We start from the raw sequence: 22,753 nt of genomic DNA, 5'->3' as shown, positions 1-22,753 counted from the left end.
GATTGACAACAGGTTGTATGTATATGAGGAATGAGAGAGTGAGGAGTCCAGAAAAACACCTAGGTTTCAAGCTTGAGTGTCTTGGAGGATGTTGGTATCTTGGACAGCAATAAGAGAAGATAATAAGAGGGGAAAAGATAATGAGTTGATAATCATTTAAGATCAGCTGAGCTCCAATAAGGGCCAAAAACCTGAATTAGCCTTTTTCTCTCTGAGTGAACTAAAAACACCCCTTCCTGTGTCAGCAAATTCCAGGATCAGATGGAACTGACCAGCATTCCTGCTGTTGGTTATCACTGGGCCCAGGATGTCTGGGACCAGATACTCTCTTGAATAATGGGACTTTTCTTACCTTGAATTTCTATTGACACTTTGGCATTCATATGTTAAACAAACATATGGAGGCTGTATGTTTTTGTAACAGACATCCTGAGTCTGATCACTCTAAACTGTGTAAAAGTTCTCTCATTTTGCTCTATCTCGGAGTCAGAATCACATTTGGCTCCCATGTTAACATGATTCGCTGACTAAAAGGGAATAAACTATATAATCATGTATCACCTAACTTGTTTGCCTTCTTTAACCAAACTTTCAGGTTAACAGTAATGGTGCCGTGACTTTGGATTGGAACTGAAGGAATGGGAGAAAACTCCAGCCCACCCCGGCAACGCTTTAGTGGCTCAGGCGCCTCAGGATCCGTTTTTTCCTGGAGTCCTAACCTTGGCGGGGTCGGGTAAGTTTCTCTTACTCTCAGCTTCCATGGACCTCCCACTAGTTTGGTTGAAGTCCGAAAGAAAATTCCCTTTAAGTTAGCTCTGGGGTCGGGGATCCAGTCAAGGTTCAGAAACTCTGGCTACTGTGTCAGGTCCCCTCTGGTAAGGATCGATCTAGGCAAATTGGCTATGGGTCAGTCAGAAACTAAAACTAGAAATCCGGCTAACAAGACCGCCGCCTCTTATATGTCAAGCCATTGCCAATCTGGTGACCACAAGTACTGCTAGCACTGATGCCAGTTAAACTAAAGATAACTCGAAATTATGTTGGTCACAATATGGGGTTCTTTTGACCGGTCAAAGTTACTTTATCTTAAAACCAAATCAAGTTTAAAGGCCAACAAAACATCCAGCCAAGAGTGGGAATGTTTTCATCACTGGGTTGCTGAGGTGGCTGGGGGTGAAGGAAAGGCAGAAGCCTCTTCCCTTAAGGCTCGAAAGGCTGCTTCAGCACTCTTTCCCAGGTTCCAAATAATCCTCCTCCTCCCCCTTTCCCTTAAAGGCTATGGTCCTGACAGGGACTCAGATCCCCAAACTTAACTTTATTGGGACTTGCCCCTTTAAATCTGCAATCTCAGGGGCACTCTGAGGAAGGCTTACAGAATCCAGTTACACTATCAGGTCTGGGATCCTCGCAAATTCTCCAACCCTTTTTCCTCAGAATAATAATAATAATAATAATAATAATAATAGCCAATTCATGTGGGGGGGGCTTTCTAACAAGCCTCTAATTCCCTCTGTCTCTGTCATTGAGTGCGCACTATGTCATTATGTTTGTATTGTATTTGTCCTGTCAATTTGTCTGTCGGTTTGTGTCTCTGTATCTGTACCCTTATAAGATTTTAAACGCAGCCAAAGACTTCTAAGGGCTGCAGCTAGGGAAACAACAAATTGTAAAACTCTTTTCTTGTGGGTCCAGGCCTGGACCTACAGTGAAAAGTTAGATACAGCTAAAGACTTCTTAGCAGATTCTAAAGGTTTTGAGATTAATCATTAAGAAATTGGGAAATTGTTCATTTTGGGACTGTTGGAGAAAACTTCTGAGACTGGGGGTGATTCCAGGAGCTCACCCTCTGCTAAAACCCCTCCTTCCAATCCTGATTCCTCAGCATTCCCTACTCCCCCCCCTCAGAGATAAGCATCTCAATAAGGGGACTGAAAAAGAGAAGAGAATGCTGGAGAATTGTAGGGAAAACTTAAATCAGCCTTCCCTATCTGGCAAAAGGAGGAGAGGGGCAGCTAACACAGACTAGCAGTGATGGTCTGCTATCAGCCCTATGCCCCTGGGCATTGCAGCCCACTCTTCTAGGCAAGACCTGGGACTAACGTCCAGGTTCAGTACATTCTACCCAGCCTGCCCCAGCAGCTGCAAACGGCACCAGCCTCAGTAAATTATGCAGCTGTGGGGAGGAGAGAAGTGGACAGGTCAGAACTATGATAAGATTCCATATGCCCTGCCACCAAGAATTATCACCACTGGCAAAGCCCTGGCATCAGCCACCAAACCCCTGGAAGGCCTGGCAATAGCATTATGAGGTGAGAAGCCAACTTCTACTCTTGGTAAGCCCCATACTTCTCTGTTCCAGTTTCGGAATTTATGGCAAGTTATTTTATCTCTGTTTGCCCTGATTCCTGATTTGTAAAAGGAAAAATAATAATGGTTGTTGTTATGGGATCAAAACGATATAATGATTGCAAAGTGCTTAACACAATGACATATGTTAGACAACATTATTATTATCTCTCTAATTTAATGTAATTGTTCCATACCTGATAACTTTGAAGTGGTTTTTAAATACCATGAGTAATAAGATCAATAATTTCTATATGTGATAATCTGGAAATGCAACTGATGTCATCTGAAGTTTATTGTTTGTGTTGTTAGTATGTTTCTAAATTGTATTGTATTTCTAAAACTTTCTTAGATTGTAAAATTTGAGAGATCATTGTGAGGTAGAAATGGTACATATGGTTTAGTCTTTTAAAAGGATGTGATAAAATTGGATAATTTGAAAACTGTTAACATTTAATGAGGTATATTTGGTTGTAAGCAGGTAATTAATTGGTTCCATTTCAAGTTTTAAATACCTGATAATTGTTTATGGTATAGTTATATTTCTGAGATTTTTTATATGGTGTAATCTGGTAAACAAATTGTATCAGCTATACTGTTGAAAAAAAAGCAATTTCTCTTATAATCCAGAGATGTTAGATCAAGAATTGTCACCCCTCCCAAAATAATAATAGGGGAGAATGAATGGTTAGAATAAACTTCCAAGTTTTATTTGCTTTTAAGAGGAAGTTTCACCTAAAATTCTTATCAAATCTGTGTAAAAGTTTCCTGTGTTGTGAAATTCCTGAGTAAATGAGCATCCTTGAGATATGTTAATTTGGAGATTTATGGATTACCACAGTCACTACTTTGTGAGATTCCAGAATGTAATAGTTTTTCCTAACTTCCAGTGATATATTTAAAGACAAAGGAAAGAAAAAAAATACTGAGTAAATTTTTAAAGGCTTGATAATATTTTTTATTGTGATAAGGCTAATTTAAATGGGTATGTTCTTTATGCATTATAAAAACTGAATTTTTTCTCCATTACTAATATTTTTTTGACTAAGAAACTCTGTGATATCTAGGAATTCTGTAACAACTAGGAATTTAGTTTGTTATAGTACTTTGGGAAGTTATTTATGTTACTTAAGGATATTTTACATCAACTTAGTTTTAATAAATTCCAGTGTTAAAGGTTTATTTTTACTTTAAGGTGGAAACAACAGATATCTGTCACTTTAAAAATTTCTAACAAATGTTCTTCATAAAAGTTTAGTGATTATTCTTCTTAACATCAGGACAAATTTTAAACTGTTTTTAAAGAAGGGAAATTTTTAGAAGATATGTCTTGTTTGATTTTTTTTGAGGCCTACAAAATTTTCATTTGCAAGATAACTTGCTGCTAAATTATTGTAATGAGCTGTAAAGCAGAAGAGATCTTGCTGTTTTGATCCAAATCTGTAGTCACTTCATGGCCTAAATTAGTGTTTGAACTTATATGTATAAGATTCAAATCTTGAAATATCTCATTCTTTCAGAGTGAGTATAATTAGAGAAGAATAAACAGGCTTGTGAACAAGGACATAAATCCATCAACTTCTGAGGTTAAAGTTAGTAACCTCTTTGTTTTGTTTAAGGATTAGGATTCCAGTGCAGTTATGTTAGTGAAGAGTAGTAATTTATGAGCTCTTTTGTGTTAACTTAACGGGAAATCTAATATTATTATCAATCTGGAATTCAAACATGTACAGAAATTCATACAAACTTCTGAAGATTCACCTAAAGATGTTCCATTTGTTTAAAGGAATTATGAGAGCAGTAGTATTTTTCTGTGATCAGTCTCTTACTGTTAAATGTGAGATTAAATTCTTATTATCTAGGATATGTGACTTTATGGGACAGAAATTTACAATTGTTTTGAGCTTTGATTACCAGGATAATTGTCTGAGTTGTCATGAAGCCAATAGTAGGATGGCATGTGCTGCAGGCTGAGAACTGATAAAGGTGGATGTCTGTGTCTGGGAAGAGTTTTGAGGACGACCTTGGACACAGCCTAGGTAGGATCTTCCTGACTCTATTTCCCAATTGTACTATTTCCTTTCTGAAAAGGAAAATTCCCCACCTAATTAATCCTAAGCCCTGCTTTTAACATCCAGTGACTACATGATTGGCTATCAGATATGACTCATGCCTGGAATCAAATAGAGCTAAGGAAGTTCTTTCCTTCTGATATGATATATGACCTTGTCCCTCTGGAACATCTCTGAGTTATCATAATAGATGCAAGTATGAATAGCTTACAATTTTAACTTACATTCATGGCCAAGTAATAATAATATAGGAATATCATCCTCCTAAGGAGGAAATGTTTAGACAAAATAATAAGACAAAGATGTAATGTGATAGATGTCTAATTAAATAGGATAGCAAATTTTGAGAAAAACAACAGGATTAGGCTGATTCCTCTAAGAATTATATACAGATGTATATGATTGGCTTCCAAAATGTATCTATCATGGAAATCCAAGCTTTAAACATGTTTAGGTAATAAGATCTCCAATTTAGATTTTTCACCAAAAAAATTGTATAGGATAGTGGTAAAAGTAAGTGAAATTATTTCTCCTTTATTAAAGTATCTGGTAATTTTAAAAGGCAGTACAGCTCATTTTATGGTTGGATCTTCACGTTTTAAACAATTCTTATACCAGGTACAGGATGTAGTTAAGAACAGAAGCAGCAGATGATATCAAAAATGAAGAACCAAATTTAAGTGACTATACTAATTCATACTAAGTCAAAATTATCTGGGAACTTCTAAATCTAAACCAGAGAAACAGAACTCCCTTTTTGAACTGCCTATGAATTAAACCTATTGTACATGAGCAAGGAATTTAATGTTAATTAACATTGGTAATAATGATTGTATTGCTTTGTATGATTCATGTTTAAGTTTTCTTGGTTATCTTGGTTACATGTCAATCTCTCTTCTCAAAACTAGTCTATTGTGAACCCTCTAAGTAATTTAATCTGTACTTAACAATGTAATTATGTGATTTTGTGAATTATGAGAAAACTTTGTTGTATTGTTGAATCTAGTCCTGTGTGGCTGGGAAACTGAACCATCTCTATGTGCCCTTAACTAAAGACCTATGTTATGTTATTTTCTCTCAATTATCAACTCGTACATCTTCTATGAGCTTCTATCAGGTCTATGTGACTACTCCCATAGCTGCCAACTTCTGGATATGGACTCTGGGATCATCTGAAGATGCCTGCTCCAAGTGGACATCTCTTTCCATCCACTGAGGAAGAGGAAGGTTTTCCCCACACCTTTCTTGGTCTACAGGTGAAGCCTTTGGCTTACCTTTGACCAAAAGGAGGAAATGATAATCACTTAAGATCAATTGAGCCCCAATAAGGGCCAAAAACCTGAATTAACCTTTTTCTCTCTGAGTGAACTAAAAACACCCCTTCCTGTGTCAGCAAATTCCAGGACCAGATGGAACTGACCAGCATTCTTCATGTTCGTTTTCACTAAGCCCAGGATGTCTGGGACCAGACACTCTCTTGAATAATGGGACTTTTCTTACCCTGAGTTTCTATTGACACTTTGGCATTCTTCTGTTAAACAAACACATGGAGGCTGTATGTTTTTGTAACACAGACATCCTGAGTCTGATCACTCTAAACTGTGTAAAAGTTCTCTCATTTTGCTCAATCTCGGAGTCAGAATCACATCTGACTTCCATGTTAACATGATTCGCTGGCTAAAAGGGAATAAACTATATAATCATGTATCACCTAACTTGTTTGCCTTCTTTAACCAAACTTTCAGGTTAACAGAGTTCAGTTTTGGATGTGTGGAGTCTAGGACATCCAGCTGGAGATGTCCAATAGGCATTTGGAGGTGCATCCATTTAATTTAATTTAACAAAAATATATTAAGGGTCTGTATACAGAAATTGAGAGAGAACCAAACTTTAGATAAGCCAGAATAATTTTCTGAGGAAGTTATGTAGAAATTATCCAAAGAATAACCTTAGCACCTGAAGGATCATAGTTCCAGAAAGGATGAAACCTTGTTTTACAGATGAAGGCCCAGGGGGGAGTTTAATGAATTAATTATATAAGGTCTTGTGGGTAGTAAACACTAAAAGCAAAAGGAGAGCCCCTTTCCTCCGAAAACCAACTATGCCACACTTCCTTATCTCCCTCTCTCTTTTCCCTCTAGAGAAGGCCTTATATATAAAAGAGGTGCAAAAAAATTCTGTGTGTAGTTCAAGGAAAGAGAAAAGTCATTCAGTAGGTGAAAAATTGCCAGATTTCATGAGGAAAGGTGTCCATTGGACAGCAATTCAGCAGGTAGAAGGGAAAAGAGAGGGTCATTGAAGGAATCAGACAGAGTAAAATCTCAGAGTCAGAAACTGAAGCTGGTGTTGTGGAAACGGAGAGTTGTACATTTTTGCTGGAGAGCAGCAGAATAATGTGGAAAGACGTCAGACGAGGTAAGTAATGTAAAGCAAAACCAGATTGTGGAGGGCTTTGAAGTTTAAGAGGTGGGTGCCCACCTGCGGCATGATAATATGGGTCCATGGGCTCCAACGTCTGAGCAGCACCCCTCATTCTGTAGTATGAGCATTCCTTACCTCAACGTCCTTGCAGCCATCCTCAAAAAATGTGGAGGAAGGAGCCCATCTTTCTGCCACCACCATCACCACCACTAATCACTAATTCTTTTCCCTTTTTGCTATTCCTATTGGATTTAATGTGTTTCAATGCTTAACTCCATTTGTTTGTATATTTTCAATCTTTCTTTTCTCTGTTCATATGAAAATGATATTCATGTGAGCCCCACCCTTTCCTTTATTTTGCATATATATATTAATCCTTTCATTGAGAACATTGTAGCACAAAAGTAATTTGTTAGTTGCTTGCACTGTTTCCTCCTTGATCAGAGTTCTGGAATTTGGCTAAATTCCTGGGAATTTTCATTTGGGGATCTCTTTCAGGAGATAATCAGTGGAGTCTTTCAATAATATTTTACCCTGTATTTCTAGGACATCAGGAAAGTTTTCCTTGATAATTTCTTGAAAGATGTTGTCGAGGCTTTTTTTTTTTATCATGGCTTTCAGGTAGTCCAATAATTCTTAAATTATCTTAAACACCAATTCTTTAAGATTAACATTTCAGTCTCTAATTTTTAATTCTTTTTTCAAAAGCCTTTGTTGAATATATTTTTATTTCACTGTGGTCAGTAAAGGATGTTTAATATTTCCACTTTTCTGCAGTTGCTTGTGAAGATTTTAAAGGTACCATATGTGGATGATTACACACACACCTACCATCTATCTACCTGCCTACCTATCTATCCCTTTCTATTTCCATTCAGTAGTTGCCAGAGATCTATCACAACTTGATGGTTTTTTGAAAATCTTTTTCTTAGATTTATTTAGGTTTGAGTTACATTAAAAAGGTTATATAATATTGATTCATTTTCTGTGGTGCTTTTAAGTAGTGTAGTTTCCTAGCTAACATTAATCAAGTCTACATTTATTCTTGTGTTATCTAACATCATAATTTCTGCTTTTGATTTTTTTATTTCACCTGTTTCAAGTGAGTTTCTTATAAACAAAATATTTTTGGATTTTGCTTTGTAATACATTCTACTATTTTCTTCTATTTTATAGATGAGCTCATACCATATATATTTGTGGTTATGAGTATTAATTGTATATTCAGCTTCATCCATCAAATGAGATTATGTGTAGAGTTTATCATGGTGCCTGCCACATAGTATTACATAAATGTTATCTATTAGCCTATCCTTTTATACTTTTTTCCTCTTTTCCCCTTACCCCTGTTAAAAGTAGTGAGAGAACTGTGCTCTACACTACTGACGATTGGATCAATCTACTTCTATTCTCTTCTGTTCCTCTTGCCCAGACCCTAATCACAGCTTTGTACTTATTTTTTCTTTCTTTTTATCCCCCATTCACGATTTACCTCCAAAGTTGGAGATTATCTTATCACTAATCCTCCCTGCATTCTACCCTACCTTTTAACCTCAACTTTCCACCCCCTCTTCCTAGTCCTATTTATCTGTAAGATTTAATGTGTTTCTACTCCCAATTCTTTGTGTGTGGTTTCGGACTCACCCCCTTTTTATCTGATTCTGATGAAAGTAATGCTCATATGACACATGTTTTACTTACCTCTTCCTCTGTTTATATGGGGTAGTACCCCCTCGTTTTTTCCTAGTTCATTCCTTTTCTCCTCTCTCTCTCTTTTTTCCCTCCAAGTCTTTAGATGATCAAAATAGAACAAAACAAAGTTACTCCTGGGACTTCTGTTTGTCCAATTTTTTTTTCTTTGCTTTGACAACCATGGTTAAGTGACTTGCCCTGGATCACCCAGCTAGTAAGTATCAAGCTTCTGACGCTGAATTTGCACTCAGGTCCTCCTGACTCTAAGGCCAGAGATATTTCCACTGTGCCACCTAGCTAGCTATCCCTGTTTGTCTAATTTAATTCCTTCTATGACCCTAGAAGGTATTAGAATTCTGAGGAGACTAATTCTCTTCCCATTAGAATGTAAATGCTGCATCATTATACAGTCCCTTCCAGTTGCTCAAATGTATTTACTTTTCTAGGTTTCTTTTGACTTCTGCTAGGTAGCACAGTTGATAGATTGCTGGAACTGAAGATGAGCCTTCCTGAGTTCATATCTGGCCTCAGATAGGTCCTATGTGACCCTAGGCAAGTCATTTAACTCTGTTTGCCTCAGTTCCTCATCTGTGAAATGAGCTGGAGAAGGAAATGGCAAACCACTCCGATATCTTTGCCAAGAAAACCCAAAATGGGGTCATGACTGGACAACAACATGCAACTCTGGTCTTTGTTTTTTTAAATCAGGAATGCTTAATATATTTCATTAAAGATCCATTTTTCCCCTTGTAGGATAATAATTCCAATTCTTCTTTATGTTGTTAGATTTCCAGTCTCCTGTGATCCTGACTATAATTCCTTGGGACTTAAAACTTTTCTGGCTTCTTGAAGTATTTTTTTCTTTCAGCTGGAAGCTATGGATTTCAGCTGTGATATTCCTGGATATTTTTATTTTAGAAGATTCTTTCAGGAATTGAATAGTAGATTCTTTTTGCTTTCACTTTGTCTTCCAGTCCTAATCGAAAAATACTTGGGAGACTGGCTTGCCTTTTACAGTCCAACCCTCCATGGAGCAAATAAAGTTGTTTATGTGCTTCCAGGGTATACCTTGCTTGGGCATACTATGGAATGGCATATGTGGATGACTAAAGCAATTAGAAGAAGTTAGTTTGCTCTTTCCTTTCAATGGCCTAACAATATTGCATGAGCTGCCCTATTTACCAAGCTGAAAATGTGGAAAATGTGCTCTTAAAGCTAAAAAGAGAAGCTCAGTTCCTAACGTGTAACTTTTGTAAACAGATTTTATACAAATGCCAGAATGGCACTGGACAGCTAACTAGTTTCTAAATGTATTTAGGATGGGTAGTTGAAACCTATCCCAGGAAAAAAGGGAGATACTTGTCATAGTTATTAAAATAAAACCCTCAAAAGAATTAATATCTTTCTATTAATAGAGGGAATTTTATCCCTCTATTCACAGTGACAGTGACTCCCACTTTAGATGACAAATTGTAGCAGAAATCAGCAAGCATTACACATTGACCATTTTCACTGCACCCTGAGTCTAAAAGGGCAGAACAAAATGGAATTCTTATCCTCAGAATAAAGAAATGGGCTCAGGTACCATCTTTGACACATACTGAGTGACCATGACAAGTTGCTTAACCTCTCAGTGTCCCAGGAAACCCTCTAAGACTAAAGCTGTAGAACAGTTACTGATTTGCATTGGCAGAGGGCAATCCTTACTAGAAACACATGAAGACAGGTACAGCCAAAAAATAAAGTGGCTAAAAGTCACATTGAAACTATGAGGTGAAACCTTACACCAATAAGATTAGCAAAGATGATAAAAGAGGAAAATAACAGATGTTGAAGGGGCTGCTGGTCCAGCAATTCTAGAATGCAATTTGAAACTGCCCTGGAAGTCACTTTTGATTCAGTGACACTGGTACTAGGCTTATACCAAAGAAAGAGTAAAATGACCTATTTGTACACAAACATTTATGGCAGCTCTCTTTGTAAAAGCAAAAACCTGGAAACTTAGGAGGTGCTCACTTATTGAGGAATGGCTAAACAAAATTTGGTAAGGCACTAGAGAAATGTGTCAAGGTTTTCCATACACTGGTACAATGATTTTTGGCCAGAGAACCAGAGAAACTCTGCCATTCTATTCAACTGAGTGGATCCCCATGAAGATTCCCTAACAAAATCCCTCACTCGGGTGAGGCCTTTTGACTGAGTCCAAGTTTTACAGAGCAAATCCTTTAATTAAGGGGATTTGTTTTGTGAAGTTTGGATTCGGTCAAAGGGCCCCACCTGAGGACCTAAAGGGCCACATGTGGCCTCGAGGCTGCAGGTTCCCCACCCCTGGTCTAGAATCTAGAAGTTTTTGAGGGCAGCATTGACTGGTCAGCCATAGAATCCAATTCCCTGATTCTGGCTTGTACAGACCTTTTCTTTCAGACTACTGAGGGGGTGGGGTGTCATTCTCCAGCTTCATGATCAATCTTTATGCATACAAAAAAACACTTAAACCTTTATTAAAGTCTTTGAGTTTAGAGGAAATAATGAAAGAGAAAAAAGTCAGGGATCTACCCTCTCTCACTTCATTTCCCTTCAACATACAAAACATACATAAATCCATACATAAGATAGGATTCAGTGAGCAGGACGGGACGAACAAGGAGGAAGCACTCTCCGGGAATGGGTCTGCACCCAGGGGTGCGCCAAGACCTGGGTGAGGGGAAGTCGCTCTGAGGGGTTATGCCGGAGCAGCTTAGAGATCAAGTCCTGGGCTCCAGAAGGCATAGATGAAGGGAATTTCAGGTCCACCTTTTAAAGCAGAGAAAGGAAGGTAGAATGAGACATTATTCACACCAACAGATCTTTATCAGGCACCTATAACACTGGAGGAATTAAATGAAATTATGTAAGACGGACTCTGCTCAAGCTGAAACTATTCAGTTCCCAATCCAGAACTTGTGTAACTGTAATGAGGATCTTACCGAATCTTTTCCATGGCCCCCTCCTACCTCCGACTCTATGTACCAGTTGGGCTGCTGGTGATGCCCATCACCCTACCTTTACCCATACCTTGGTGATCCGTCTGTACGTCTCACTGTGAGAGGAGCTTTCAAAGGGAGGATTTCCCACTAATAGCTCATAGCACAGCACTCCAATGCACCAAAGATCCACCTTTTCATCATGTGTACGTCCTTCAATCATCTCAGGGGGAAGATAGTCTAGGGTCCCACACATTGTTTTCCTCCTAAATTGGGGAAGATGTTGGTTAATAGTACCAGAAACAGAGATTCTCCATTCTCCTAGTCCTTGGCTAAAAGCAATGAGATGAAAAAAGAACAGGCAAACCTAAAGGCAGATTCCCAAGAGAGGGTACAGGGGAGAATTACTACCTACAACCCATCCTCTAGACTTCATGTCAACATCTGCTACCCTAGTAAGACGTATTCCTGTCTCAATATGGTTCCCAGTACCCTCTCCTTCGGTCATACCTAAGGGAGGGAGCATGGACAGACCAGCCAAAGTCAGCAATCTTGAGCTCTCCTCGAAGTCCCATGAGTAGATTCTCAGGCTTAATGTCTCTGTGAATCACTTTCTTCCCATGGCAGTAAATCAAGGCATCTGCCAGCTCCTCTATGATCTAGGAGCAGATGAGAGAATAGATCAGACAGGAAATCTAACTCACATCCCTACCCTAACCATCAGCAGTGCCCTATATCTACCCTCAATTGCCCCTCAGGAATAACCACATCCTGTCCCCCCAGCACCCCCAACCGTGGCTGTGCGTTGCTGGTCAAACGTATGGCTCTTCTGCAGTTCCTTGTAGAGTTCACCCCGAGGTGCATATTCCAGAATCAGGTAAACCCGACTACGGTCATGAAAGTAATTGTAGAGGCGAAGGATGTTGGGGTGCCTGGGAAAAAGGAGGCAAAATGACTGGGTAATAATAGCAACTAACATTTATGTAGTGTTTAAAGACTTATGAAATAGTTTCTTCCTGACAACACTGTGATGTAGACAGTGTAAGGCAGGGTAGGGGTGTCATCCTCATTCTATACATAAGACTCAGATAGACTAACCTCCTTTCACCCAATCATACAACTCGAAGATTGGTGGGGAGAGGAGAAGGTGATCACTGAATGTGGAATCAAGGATCTGGGTGTAAATCCTGGCACTGTCACCTACAACCCATATGGCCTTGGGCAAGTCATTTCTACTACACTAATCATTATGCTCTCTTCAAACCTGGACCCACCTATGATGGCCCCAGATGATCTTTTCACCTTGCCCTCACTCTTGGATACATTCCTTCTCCCTCTCCACCCCATTTTTTAGCTCCCTTTTGTGTTGTCTTTTCCTATTAGAATATAAGCTCCTTGAGGGCAGAGACTATCTTTCTTTTTGCTTGTACTTCCAGTGTTTAGCACAATGCCTGGCATGTAGTAAGTGCTTAATAAATGTCTTTTCTTTCTTTCTATGCCTCAGTTTCCTCATCTGTAAAATGAAAGGGGTTGGAATAGATGATCTCCAAGGTTCTTTCCAGCTTTAAACCTATAATCCACTGTCTCCTTTTCTTTTTACTATACCACACTAGATACCAGGAAATAAGGGGCCTGACACAGAGAACAGATCATTGGGTAATGGGGATAAAAGCAATTTTCCAGTTTTCCATGATAGGTCCCATGTTGGGAAAACTGCACTCAGTACTAGAAGAGACTGATAACAAACTAGTCCACAAACTTGTAGAAAAGAGCAAGGGACACAACAGGACCAAGAGGCTCTTGCCTCCATAGAGATAGAGACAGCTCCTTACAAGGAGAAATATTGGGGTGGGGGTCTTAACATCTAGAAAAACATGGAATGGGTGGATAAAATGGGATTCAAGGAATAGTGGGGATAGTGGGAAGGGTAAGGGAGAAATAGGGCTACTAGTTCAGAAAAAGAAGCCAGGAAAGAGAGTAACAGTAACAGGGAAGGAGAAGGTAGCTTCAGTAAGAACTCATCCATACCGAAGATGAGACTGGATCTCAATCTCTCTTCGAAGCTGGTGTTCTACACCCTCCTTCTCCATCTGAGACTTGAAGAGAACTTTCAGTGCCACAATGAACTGGCTGTTCTTTTCCCGAGCCAGGTACACATTTCCAAACTTGCCCTTACCCAGTGGCCGCCCAATTTCAAAGTCATCAATTTTTAATTGATGCCTGATAGAGAAGGGTAAAAACCAGCTTAGACTAGGGTGGGGCAGTTGTTTAACCTCCCAAATCCATCTTCATCCCTCTTCCCCCTACTATAACCAGGCCTCCCTCTCATCAAAGACTCAGGCACCTATATCCCCAGGATTCAAGATATATTATCCCTAGATTCTTCTGAGGTTTTATCTCTATTCCCCTCAGGTGTGTGTATCCCTTGCCCCAACTCCCCCTCACCTCCAACCTTATGAATTCATCCATATTTAAAGATCTAATCATCAGGCCTGGAATACTTACACTGGGAGGTTCAATTTCATATTGCTGCTATCTACCCCTATCCTGCCAGGTACAGCTGTGAAGATAAAAGATCAATAGCCTTTTTTTTTTGCCTGAACATCTTCTGCCCAATTTCAAACCCCTCACATTACAGGATTATGTCTTCCCCCAGCTTATGACCCCTTCTACCGCCAGAGTATTACCCCAAACTCCAAGGTACCTGCTGGCTGGGTGCTTGAAGGCTCTAGAAAAGCTCTGGAACGATTCATGAGGAGGGTTGAAGAAGGAGTGGATAGCTCTTTCCGGAGTATCCTCAGGGGTAGGGCATTCAGGCTGGAATGATACTGGGGGAAAAGCAAATTAGCATGAGTTTGGGTGGATAAGGGTGAGCTGGTATGTATCTGTATATGTGTGTTTGTGTGTGTGCCCGGGTATGTCCCTTCATTCCTCATCACCAGGTAGAAATGTAGAGAAAAGGTAGTATGTGTGCTCTCCTTCCTTATTTCTGAAGGGATCCTACAACTCATCCCTGATCTAAACAGCACTTCCCTATAAATCACTAAGGGTCTTTAAAGTTGTGACTGGATAATCACTTTTCAGTGATTTATGTTTTAGGTAGGGGCTGAACCAGATGACCTTCAAGACCCCTTTCAACCCTACAATTATATAAGTAGGATTCAAAGCTCCTGCTCCTAACACTTATAACATGAGTCACAGGCTATTTTCACCCTACATTACTTAAAGACAAAAAGAAGTCCTTGGAGAGGCAAATGAAGAAACTAGAGAAGTTGGTTTTATCCTGTGTCCAAAGGCATTAAGAATCATTAGTCTGTGGTACATCTGATCGCTTCATTTGCTGTGCTCATGATAAGCATCTACAAAAAGACCATGAAAAACCATAGCTTATATGCCAACATTTGTTGTTGAGAATAAGAAGGTAAAGAAATTTTTCAAAGAACTCCAAATTTTAACTGGTACTATAATACTTAGTGACATAGTGCAAAGGTAGCATATCAGAAGATAGCAAAAAATTATGTTGGAAAACATAGCTGAAGAATATGAAATAAGAACCCCCCAAAGACTTATAGCCCTGATGGAAGCCTCACACCTATACAACATGGGCACTGTCTTCAAAAAGAGAGTGAGGAGGTACTGAACATTGCAAACACCAAATAACATCACAAACATGAACTGCATACATGTTAACAGATAGGAAAGGAGTAGCTGCCAATAATCCACTGTGTACAGTTAGAACAAAAATCTAAATCAATACCAAAAGAATAGAAAGATGTGGCATATGATTAATTATAACAGTTCTAATCAGATCTATTCAAATCAAATATTGAAAAATTAATAAAAGAGAAGTTTCTACACCAATAAATCTCTGATTTCATTGATGAAGGTATGTTCTTCATTGATGCAGATCATTTCCTATCCATGTGCTCCTATAGATTTGCCACAGGGGCATTTTAAGCACAAGGAAGTTTAACTAATATAAATAGATTAACCAGGAGATCAAAAGAAGCTAGAAACCACTGTAGACAGGTTTGTAAAACCTTTGTGAGGAAAATGGTAGAATATCATGAGAATTATCTCATTTAAAGAAAAAAAGGACAGTGGAGGGGGAAAATCATTGAAAGCTTGGCAAGAGGTCCAATTAAGTCAGGTTTAGAGAACTTAAGGATGAAACTGGAGATTTCTATTACAAATTATTTTCTTCATCAATGACAATGAAGCCACAACTTTTGAAAACTAACATTACAGTTTTCATGGTGTTATTTGTGGAAACAAACAGCACTGAGGAAAACTATACAGAGTAGAGTTGCCGGACTAGAAAATCTGCACAGGTATTAAGGATATCATCGATGAAGAAACCACAGGCAAGCTTTTCCAGATTCTACTGCAGACAGTTACCTTCAGTCATACACAATTAGTCAAATGTGCAGAAAATACAAGATTCTATTGTTAGTTTCTTGACTACAAAAAACTGTGGTTTAATAAAGCAAATGTAACAAAAAAAAAAACCCACCAAAAAGGTTGTCTTCCAGCAATGGGCCAAGTATTTTTCAAAGTCATATGAGATTCTTTCAAAGACATAACAATTTTGTTTTACCTTTTGATTATTAATAATTGAACAAAGCATTAAACAGAGAAACTTTCAAAAAAGATGTTCGTCACCGACATGGAGGATATCTACTGCAGAGCTGAAATGGAAGGCTTATTTCCTAGAAGGTGAGGTCATCCAGATGCTTATTTTTGCCAATTGCATCAAGATCTGGAATACAGTAGTCTCCTTAAATGATATCACTTAAGAGTTCAGCCTAACTATTCACACAGTGAATTCACCAAGTGAAGGAAGAATGCCTATCGTCCCTTAATGAATGGATGAAAAAACATTTATTAAACACTTACTATGTATGTACCAAGCATTGGGCATACAAATAGAAAAGGAAGACAATCCTTGCTCTCAAGGAGAGCTCACAGTCTAATTGCTGGAGACACTACATATAGGAGAGTTCACCTGAAAGGTGGATAGAAAAAGTTCCTCGGGAGAACCAAGAAGATAAAGGACAATGCTTTGGGGATCTGTAGAGGTGTTGAGGGCTGATCTTAAGAGTCTGATAAGGGTTTGAGATCCAAGGCAGAGTTTGACCTCTGCTCAGGCTTTTACCTAAAAGGGCTCATGGATTAAGTGGTACGGCTCCCCAATTCCTTCCTGATAATGAGGTCTCTGAGACATCCCTTCTCTCTCTTTGAACCTTAGATTTACATATTTACTCCTCTATGCAGGTGGCGCCAAGGCGCCTGGGAAAACCTTGGAATCTACAGCCCAATCTAGGAACCCTGATAAGGAGGAAATTCATGATTGTCACATCCTCAGCAGATGTTCTGGGGAGTATCTCACGGGGAGGACTCTTTGAAGTTAGGCTAGATCTTCCCTATATATTCTGTGCCCTCAGATGAATAAACTGAGTCAGTAATTCTACTCCGCCTGGCCCATGTCGTAAGTTATTTCACGCCTCTCCGTTTGGTGTACAATCTGGTTGCGGGCAACATAGAGGACTATCAGCACACATAGCTTGGTAGATGTACAAAGACTTGTCCCCAGAATTGAGTAGGAAGGGGGCAGCTAGGTGGCGCAGTGGATAGAGTACCGGCAGGAGTCAGGAGGACCTGTGTTCAAATCCGGCCTCAGATCAGACACTTGACACTTACTAGCTGTGTGACCCTGAGAAAGTCACTTAACCCTAATTGCTTTAAAAAAAAAAAGGAAATCAAAATTGAGTAGGAAGAGGAGGAAAGCAGACTTGGATTGTCATTGGGAAACTGTATAGATCTTTCAATGATACTAAACTTATTTGTGGGGAAAAAAAGCTGTATTAATATTCTTCCGGTGATGCTGTATCACTGTGAGCCATAGAAATGTGCAATGCGGACACAAATAGGCTGCAACACATTAACAGTGAAGAATTATACAAAAGAGGTGGTGTAAAAAATATTAAAAAGGTATATAACTAGAAAAGGAGTTGGACCAATCCTGTAGCATTGGCACCCACCAGCAGACAGATTTTGGGTGGACCCTTGTGAAGGATTTAGAGTAGGGGTTCTTCACCTGAGGTCTATGTACTTTTTAGAAAAATATTCTGAAAATTGCTATTTCAATATAATCGGGTTTCTTTCTGATCCCATGTATTTTATTATATCCATTTAAAAACAGAAGGGGTTCACAAAACTGCCAAAGGATTCCATGACACTAATGGGTTAAGGACCCCTACTTTATTTTTTTATTTTTAGGTGAGGCAATTGGGGTTGAGTGACTTGCCTAGAGTCAAACAGCTAGTGAGTGTTATATGTCGGAGGCCGGATTCGAACTCAGGTCCTCCTGACTCCAGGGCCAGCGCTCTATCCACTGTGCCCACCTAGCTGCCCCTCTTATTGGTTTTTGTTGCTAGGCACTGGAGTTAAGTGACTTGCCCAGTGTCAAGGACCCCTACTTTAGAGAAACATCTGGATAAGCCTCTCACAAAATGAGAGGGTAGGGGTAGGTGGGTTGTGAGTTGTACCACTGATCCATAAGTACTCCAATAAGCTCCTACCCCTAACCAAGGTGTGCTGTCCCCAAGCCCCACATCTGTAAAGAATGGAACAGACAAGCAAGGATACTACAAACTCAAACTCTTAAAGGCAGAACTAAGAAGTTTGCTTTACAAATGTCCTAAAGTGATGAAACTTTCATACACTTCATCAGAGCCCTACATAATCTTTTAAATTAATTTACTTTGCACTTAATGACTTAAAGCAAAATCAAACACATATAAAGAAGATAGACTTCTGGCACTATTAAAAATCCAGAGGGGGGGGGATGGGGTGTCTCCCATGAGTTTTATGTGCAAATGCGGGGAGAGAGGCCCTCTCAAACACCCATTCAAAATCATGAGTGCCTTATTCTACTAAAACGATAGTATGTATAGTTCTTTTCAGGGTACAGAACTCACATAGCAAAGATGGCAAGCACTCTTGTAACTAGCCTTCACTCTTGAAGCATTATACAGCCGTTAGGATGTGTGTGAAAGCACAAGTAGACTCTTTACAATATTTGGGCCAAAGGCTCCACTAAATAGGACGGAATCTTGTGTTTAGATCATTTCTCTTTGTCTCTTTACCAACTTAGCGTTCATAAAAACAAATTACAACCCTAGGCCTGACTAATGGTTCATCTCTCCCAATACTCTTACAGTACTAAGAGATGTTTTGTGAGAAAATTCTTCAAAATGCCAACCTCAAGATGTTAAGGATATTTCCTTAATAATCTGTTATATTGCTATTTGCACATTAATTTACTTAAACCATTTTAAAATCTGTCTTTATTTACAAAATACAATTACCTGGAAGGCAGGGACTATTTTTGTCTTTTTATCCCCAACACTTAGTACAGTACCTTGTACATAGGAGGTGCTCAAAAAGATGCTTGTTGGATTTAACTTGTAGCACCTCTTGTCACATCCTGCTATGAATGTGAGTTACAGGTAATGTTCAATTGCACAGCAGGATGTTACAAGTTTACCTAGGCCAAAAGTCTCCAATAGGTTGATTGTGACTGATCAGTTCACTGCAAAGCCTAACCCAATCAATTAACAGGCCAGGAGATGCTGCCACGTTTTCCCTTTCTCACCGCTTGCTGGCATTTCAAAGCAATAAGCCTTGTAGTGATTTGATCCTTAGACCTGTTGGGGACCCCATTGTTGTATCATATTTTTATTTGAAAGAAATGATTATCAAATAATTGTTAATATGGGGAGACAGGATTTATCCCCTTCTGAAACATTATTCTCTACTAGGCCAAGCCAGCATCTGAAAGACATTGCTGACAAAATTGGATTAACTTTTTCCCCAATCTTGTTCAGACTCAGTCCAGGTGGAAAAACCCATTGTGTTCTACTCAGAATTTGGTGGGGATGAATTCTTTTATTAGATTGCCCAAGGCTGGGAGTGTTTGGAAGTAAACGCCAAGATAAAAGTCAGGTAAGCCAACCCTTCATTAGAATAGTTCCACCTCTTATTATAATATTCATTCTCTTCCAGCTCTCATTATAATATTAATTCTCTTCATTACCTGTCTAACCAATTAGAGTCAATTGACACCCTCAGGAACACCCAGTCTTCCATGGGCATATGTGTTGTGTGGGTTCCATGAGAGGTCTTTGCCATTTGAGAGTGTCCCTGACCCTTTTCATTAATTATTGCTAGCATGATTAATAAAATTATTTTTAAATTTTAATTAACTATTAATATTAATTAACTATATAAATTAGTCTTTAACTTTTTAAACATTACGTATTTTTAAAAATGAAATAAAATTACGCAGAGGCAAACACTACTCTGGATATATTTCCCTCAGACGTCATACATGAACTTCCCATGAGTTCCCCTTACCAAGGATGTGCTGTAAGATCCTAGATGGGCATTCTCCTTCTCTGACATCTTGCAAAGGAAAAGGGGGTGGAGGGAATTCTGGGTAGGAAAAAGAAACAGCAGAAAGATGAGAAGCATAATGGAACAACAGGAAACATAATGGACCAAGCATTCAGGAAATCTGGGTTCCATCAGACTGATTCTTAATAAGAGTGTGACGTTGTAAAAGTCATTCCCACTTTCTGGGTCTCGATTTTCTCATTTATCAAAAGAAGCACTAGATAATGGACTAGATAATGATTTCTAAGGTCCCTTCCAATTCTGCCATTCTATGATCTATAAACCTAGTCATCTAGCCTTAATAATAACGACATTTACATAGCACTTTAAGGGTTAGCAAAGCACTTGAGAGTTCTCATTTGAATCATCTAACAATTTTATGGGATAAACACTACACGTTTATTAGCTCTATTTTACAGATTAGGAAACTCAAGCTCAGAGAAGTTGAAGTGATATTCCACATCCACATAGGCATTGGAGGTGGGATTCAAATCCAAGTACCACGATTTTTCCACTATGCCACACAGACATTCCCTCTCCTCTATTCACAGGGGCTAAGAGAAGCCGTATTAATGTATATATCCATACTTCCCTTAGATGGCTCTTTATCCCGATGTGCTAGGGAGGAACTAAGTATTTTTTTTTTGGGGGGGGAAGCCTAGGCAATGGAGTTAAGTGACTTGCCCAGGGTCACACAGCTAGTGTCCGGGGCGGATTTGAACTCAGTACTTCCTGACTCCAGGGCCGGTGCTCTATCCACTGAGCCACCTAGCTGCCCCAAGAACTAAGTTTTTATTAAGCACCTACTAAGGTAGATGCTATTATGATTCCCCACTTTAAAGTTGAGGACACTGAGGCCAACAGAGACTAAGTGACTTGCCCAGGATCACACAGCTAGTGTCTGAGGCCGAATTTGAACTCAGGACTTCCTGACTCCAGGTCCAGCTCTCTCTAACCATCTAGTTGGCAGAGATGGAAACAGAGTTGGGGGGACTCCCTTCTCCCGCAGTTGTGCTCCACATCCATCTAGGATGGAAGCAAATTCACATCACAAACGACCATATGGGCAGACCAGGCCAGAATGGGGGAGTCCTGTGTCCAACCACCACCGGAGGAAATGGACAAGCCTGAACTTGACTCTCGAAGAGTTAAATATTAATGGTGGTCTGGGGCGAGGGGGGGGGAGGGGGAGGGAGAACGAAGAGAGAAGAGGAGAGGGAGGGCAGGAAGGAGGGAAGAGGACGGGGGAAGGGAGGAGAGAGGAGGGGGGAAGGGAGGGGAGAGGAGGGGGGAAGGGAGGGGAGAGGAGGGAGGAGGGAGGGGAAGGACGAGAGAAGAAGGAAGAGAGGGAAAGGGAAGAAGGAGAGGGGGAGGACCAAAGAGGGTTAGGGAGGAGTGGCAGAGGCGGGTGCAGGAGGGGGAGGGGCAGCTGGTACGGCAAGGACCGGCCAAATGCGAGTCAAGAAATAGCCTGGGTAGGGGGAGAAGAGCCCTCCAAGGGCGGGGCCATGGCCCGCTCCAGCTGCTCCCCTCGAAGAGGGGACGCCCCCGGGTCCCTCAGAAGAGCTCCCCTCGCCTTGGCTGCCATTTTCGTTCCTCTTCAGGAACCCCGTCGCCCTCGGGCCCGGGCAGAACGAGCCGCGAGGCCTCAGGCCAACGAGGGCCAGCTGCAGAGTGCGCGCCTGGTTAACAGCCTCGGAGCCCGGCGCGCGGCGGCAACCCGCTGCTCCCCCCGCCCCAGCCCGTTCCCTCACCCCACCTCCCCCAGCCCTAATGCCCCACTAACCCCCAGATCCGCGGCCGACCACAGGGCTACCTACGGCTCAGGTCTCCACTGCTTCTCAGACGAGCCACCACCGCCGGGTAAGAAGGCGAAGTTCAGTCCAGTACCGAAGGAGACTCATTCGAATATCCCGCCCCAGCAGTATTGGCTGAGCCTGCCTCCTCTACTCCGCTCTCATTGGCTGAATCATTCGGGGCACGAAAACAAGAAGAGGAACCCGCCCCCTGGGAAGAGGCAATGGGAGAGGCAGGAGGCCGAGGTTGGGCGGAGTGACGGAGACCACAGCCAATGAGATAGAACTAGACTGGAGCGGTTACTCCAATCCTTTTTCTGGATTAGCGCTTTAAAAGACTAGGGGAAAAGCTCGAAACTTTTTTTTTCTAAATTTAGGATGAGGAGGGGGTTGATAGGACTGGGGTGTTGTTTGTCTCACAGCGTTTCTTATTGGTCATGGTAACAGCAACATTGTAACGACTCTGATCAATACAATGATCCACGACTATTAAAAAAAAAATGCTGTACACCTCCAGCTAGAGAACTGATGCACTGAGTGCAGATTGAAGCTTTTTTTTTCATTTTATTTTTCTCCCCCCCACAATGGCCAATGAGGAAATGTGTTTTTCGTGACTTCATTTTCGTGACGTGTGTACGTATGTATACATATATATACACACAAACACACATATACATATATAATAGGTATCTTATTTCTTGCCTTCTCAATGGGCGGGGTAAAGAATGGAGGGTGGAAGAGAATTTGAAATCGAAAATAAAAATAAATTTAAAAATTTTTTTTAAGTGTTTCAAAGATGTTTGTCTCTTTAAAAAAGTTTCTTCCCATCCCGATTATTTCTGCCCTCTCCACCCCCCACCCCGGGCGATTATGGAACTATAAGCGGCCTAATACTTTACAATTTAAGGGGAAAAGTGAGAACGTTCTGAACTACATGTCCCATGATGCTTTTGGACCGGAGGGACTACTTCATTAAAGAGAAGCCTTAATGTGGAAGAAGCCCCGA

At 40.3% G+C, this 22,753-nt stretch overlaps 1 protein-coding gene across 7 annotated transcripts; it reads right to left on the bottom strand.

Annotated features, from left to right (window-relative positions):
• Positions 1-11,016: 11,016 nt before the first annotated feature.
• On the bottom strand, positions 11,017-21,914 carry AURKB (aurora kinase B). Of its 7 annotated transcripts, none has more exons than XM_020966833.2 (9): positions 21,738-21,913; positions 19,913-19,990; positions 14,199-14,322; positions 14,000-14,054; positions 13,523-13,714; positions 12,288-12,426; positions 12,005-12,153; positions 11,586-11,760; positions 11,017-11,324 (listed from the first exon to the last, which is right to left on the bottom strand). In XM_020966833.2, exons 2-9 carry the CDS (start codon positions 19,958-19,960, stop codon positions 11,151-11,153), a joined length of 1,056 nt encoding a protein of 351 aa, XP_020822492.1. In that variant the 5' UTR covers positions 19,961-19,990; positions 21,738-21,913; the 3' UTR covers positions 11,017-11,150. The 7 variants fall into 7 exon arrangements, with proteins under 7 accessions (XP_020822492.1, XP_020822494.1, XP_020822493.1 ...); XM_020966835.2 differs by having other exon boundaries at positions 21,768-21,913; XM_020966834.2 differs by having other exon boundaries at positions 21,772-21,913.
• Positions 21,915-22,753: the final 839 nt, after the last annotated feature.

This window comes from Phascolarctos cinereus, unplaced genomic scaffold, assembly GCF_003287225.1.
Source record: "Phascolarctos cinereus isolate Bilbo 61053 unplaced genomic scaffold, phaCin_HiC Scaffold_5;HRSCAF=322, whole genome shotgun sequence".
Taxonomy (NCBI): domain Eukaryota; kingdom Metazoa; phylum Chordata; class Mammalia; order Diprotodontia; family Phascolarctidae; genus Phascolarctos; species Phascolarctos cinereus.
The sequence above is the reverse complement of the archived record's forward strand: the minus strand, read 5'-3'. Positions and strand labels throughout refer to the sequence as shown.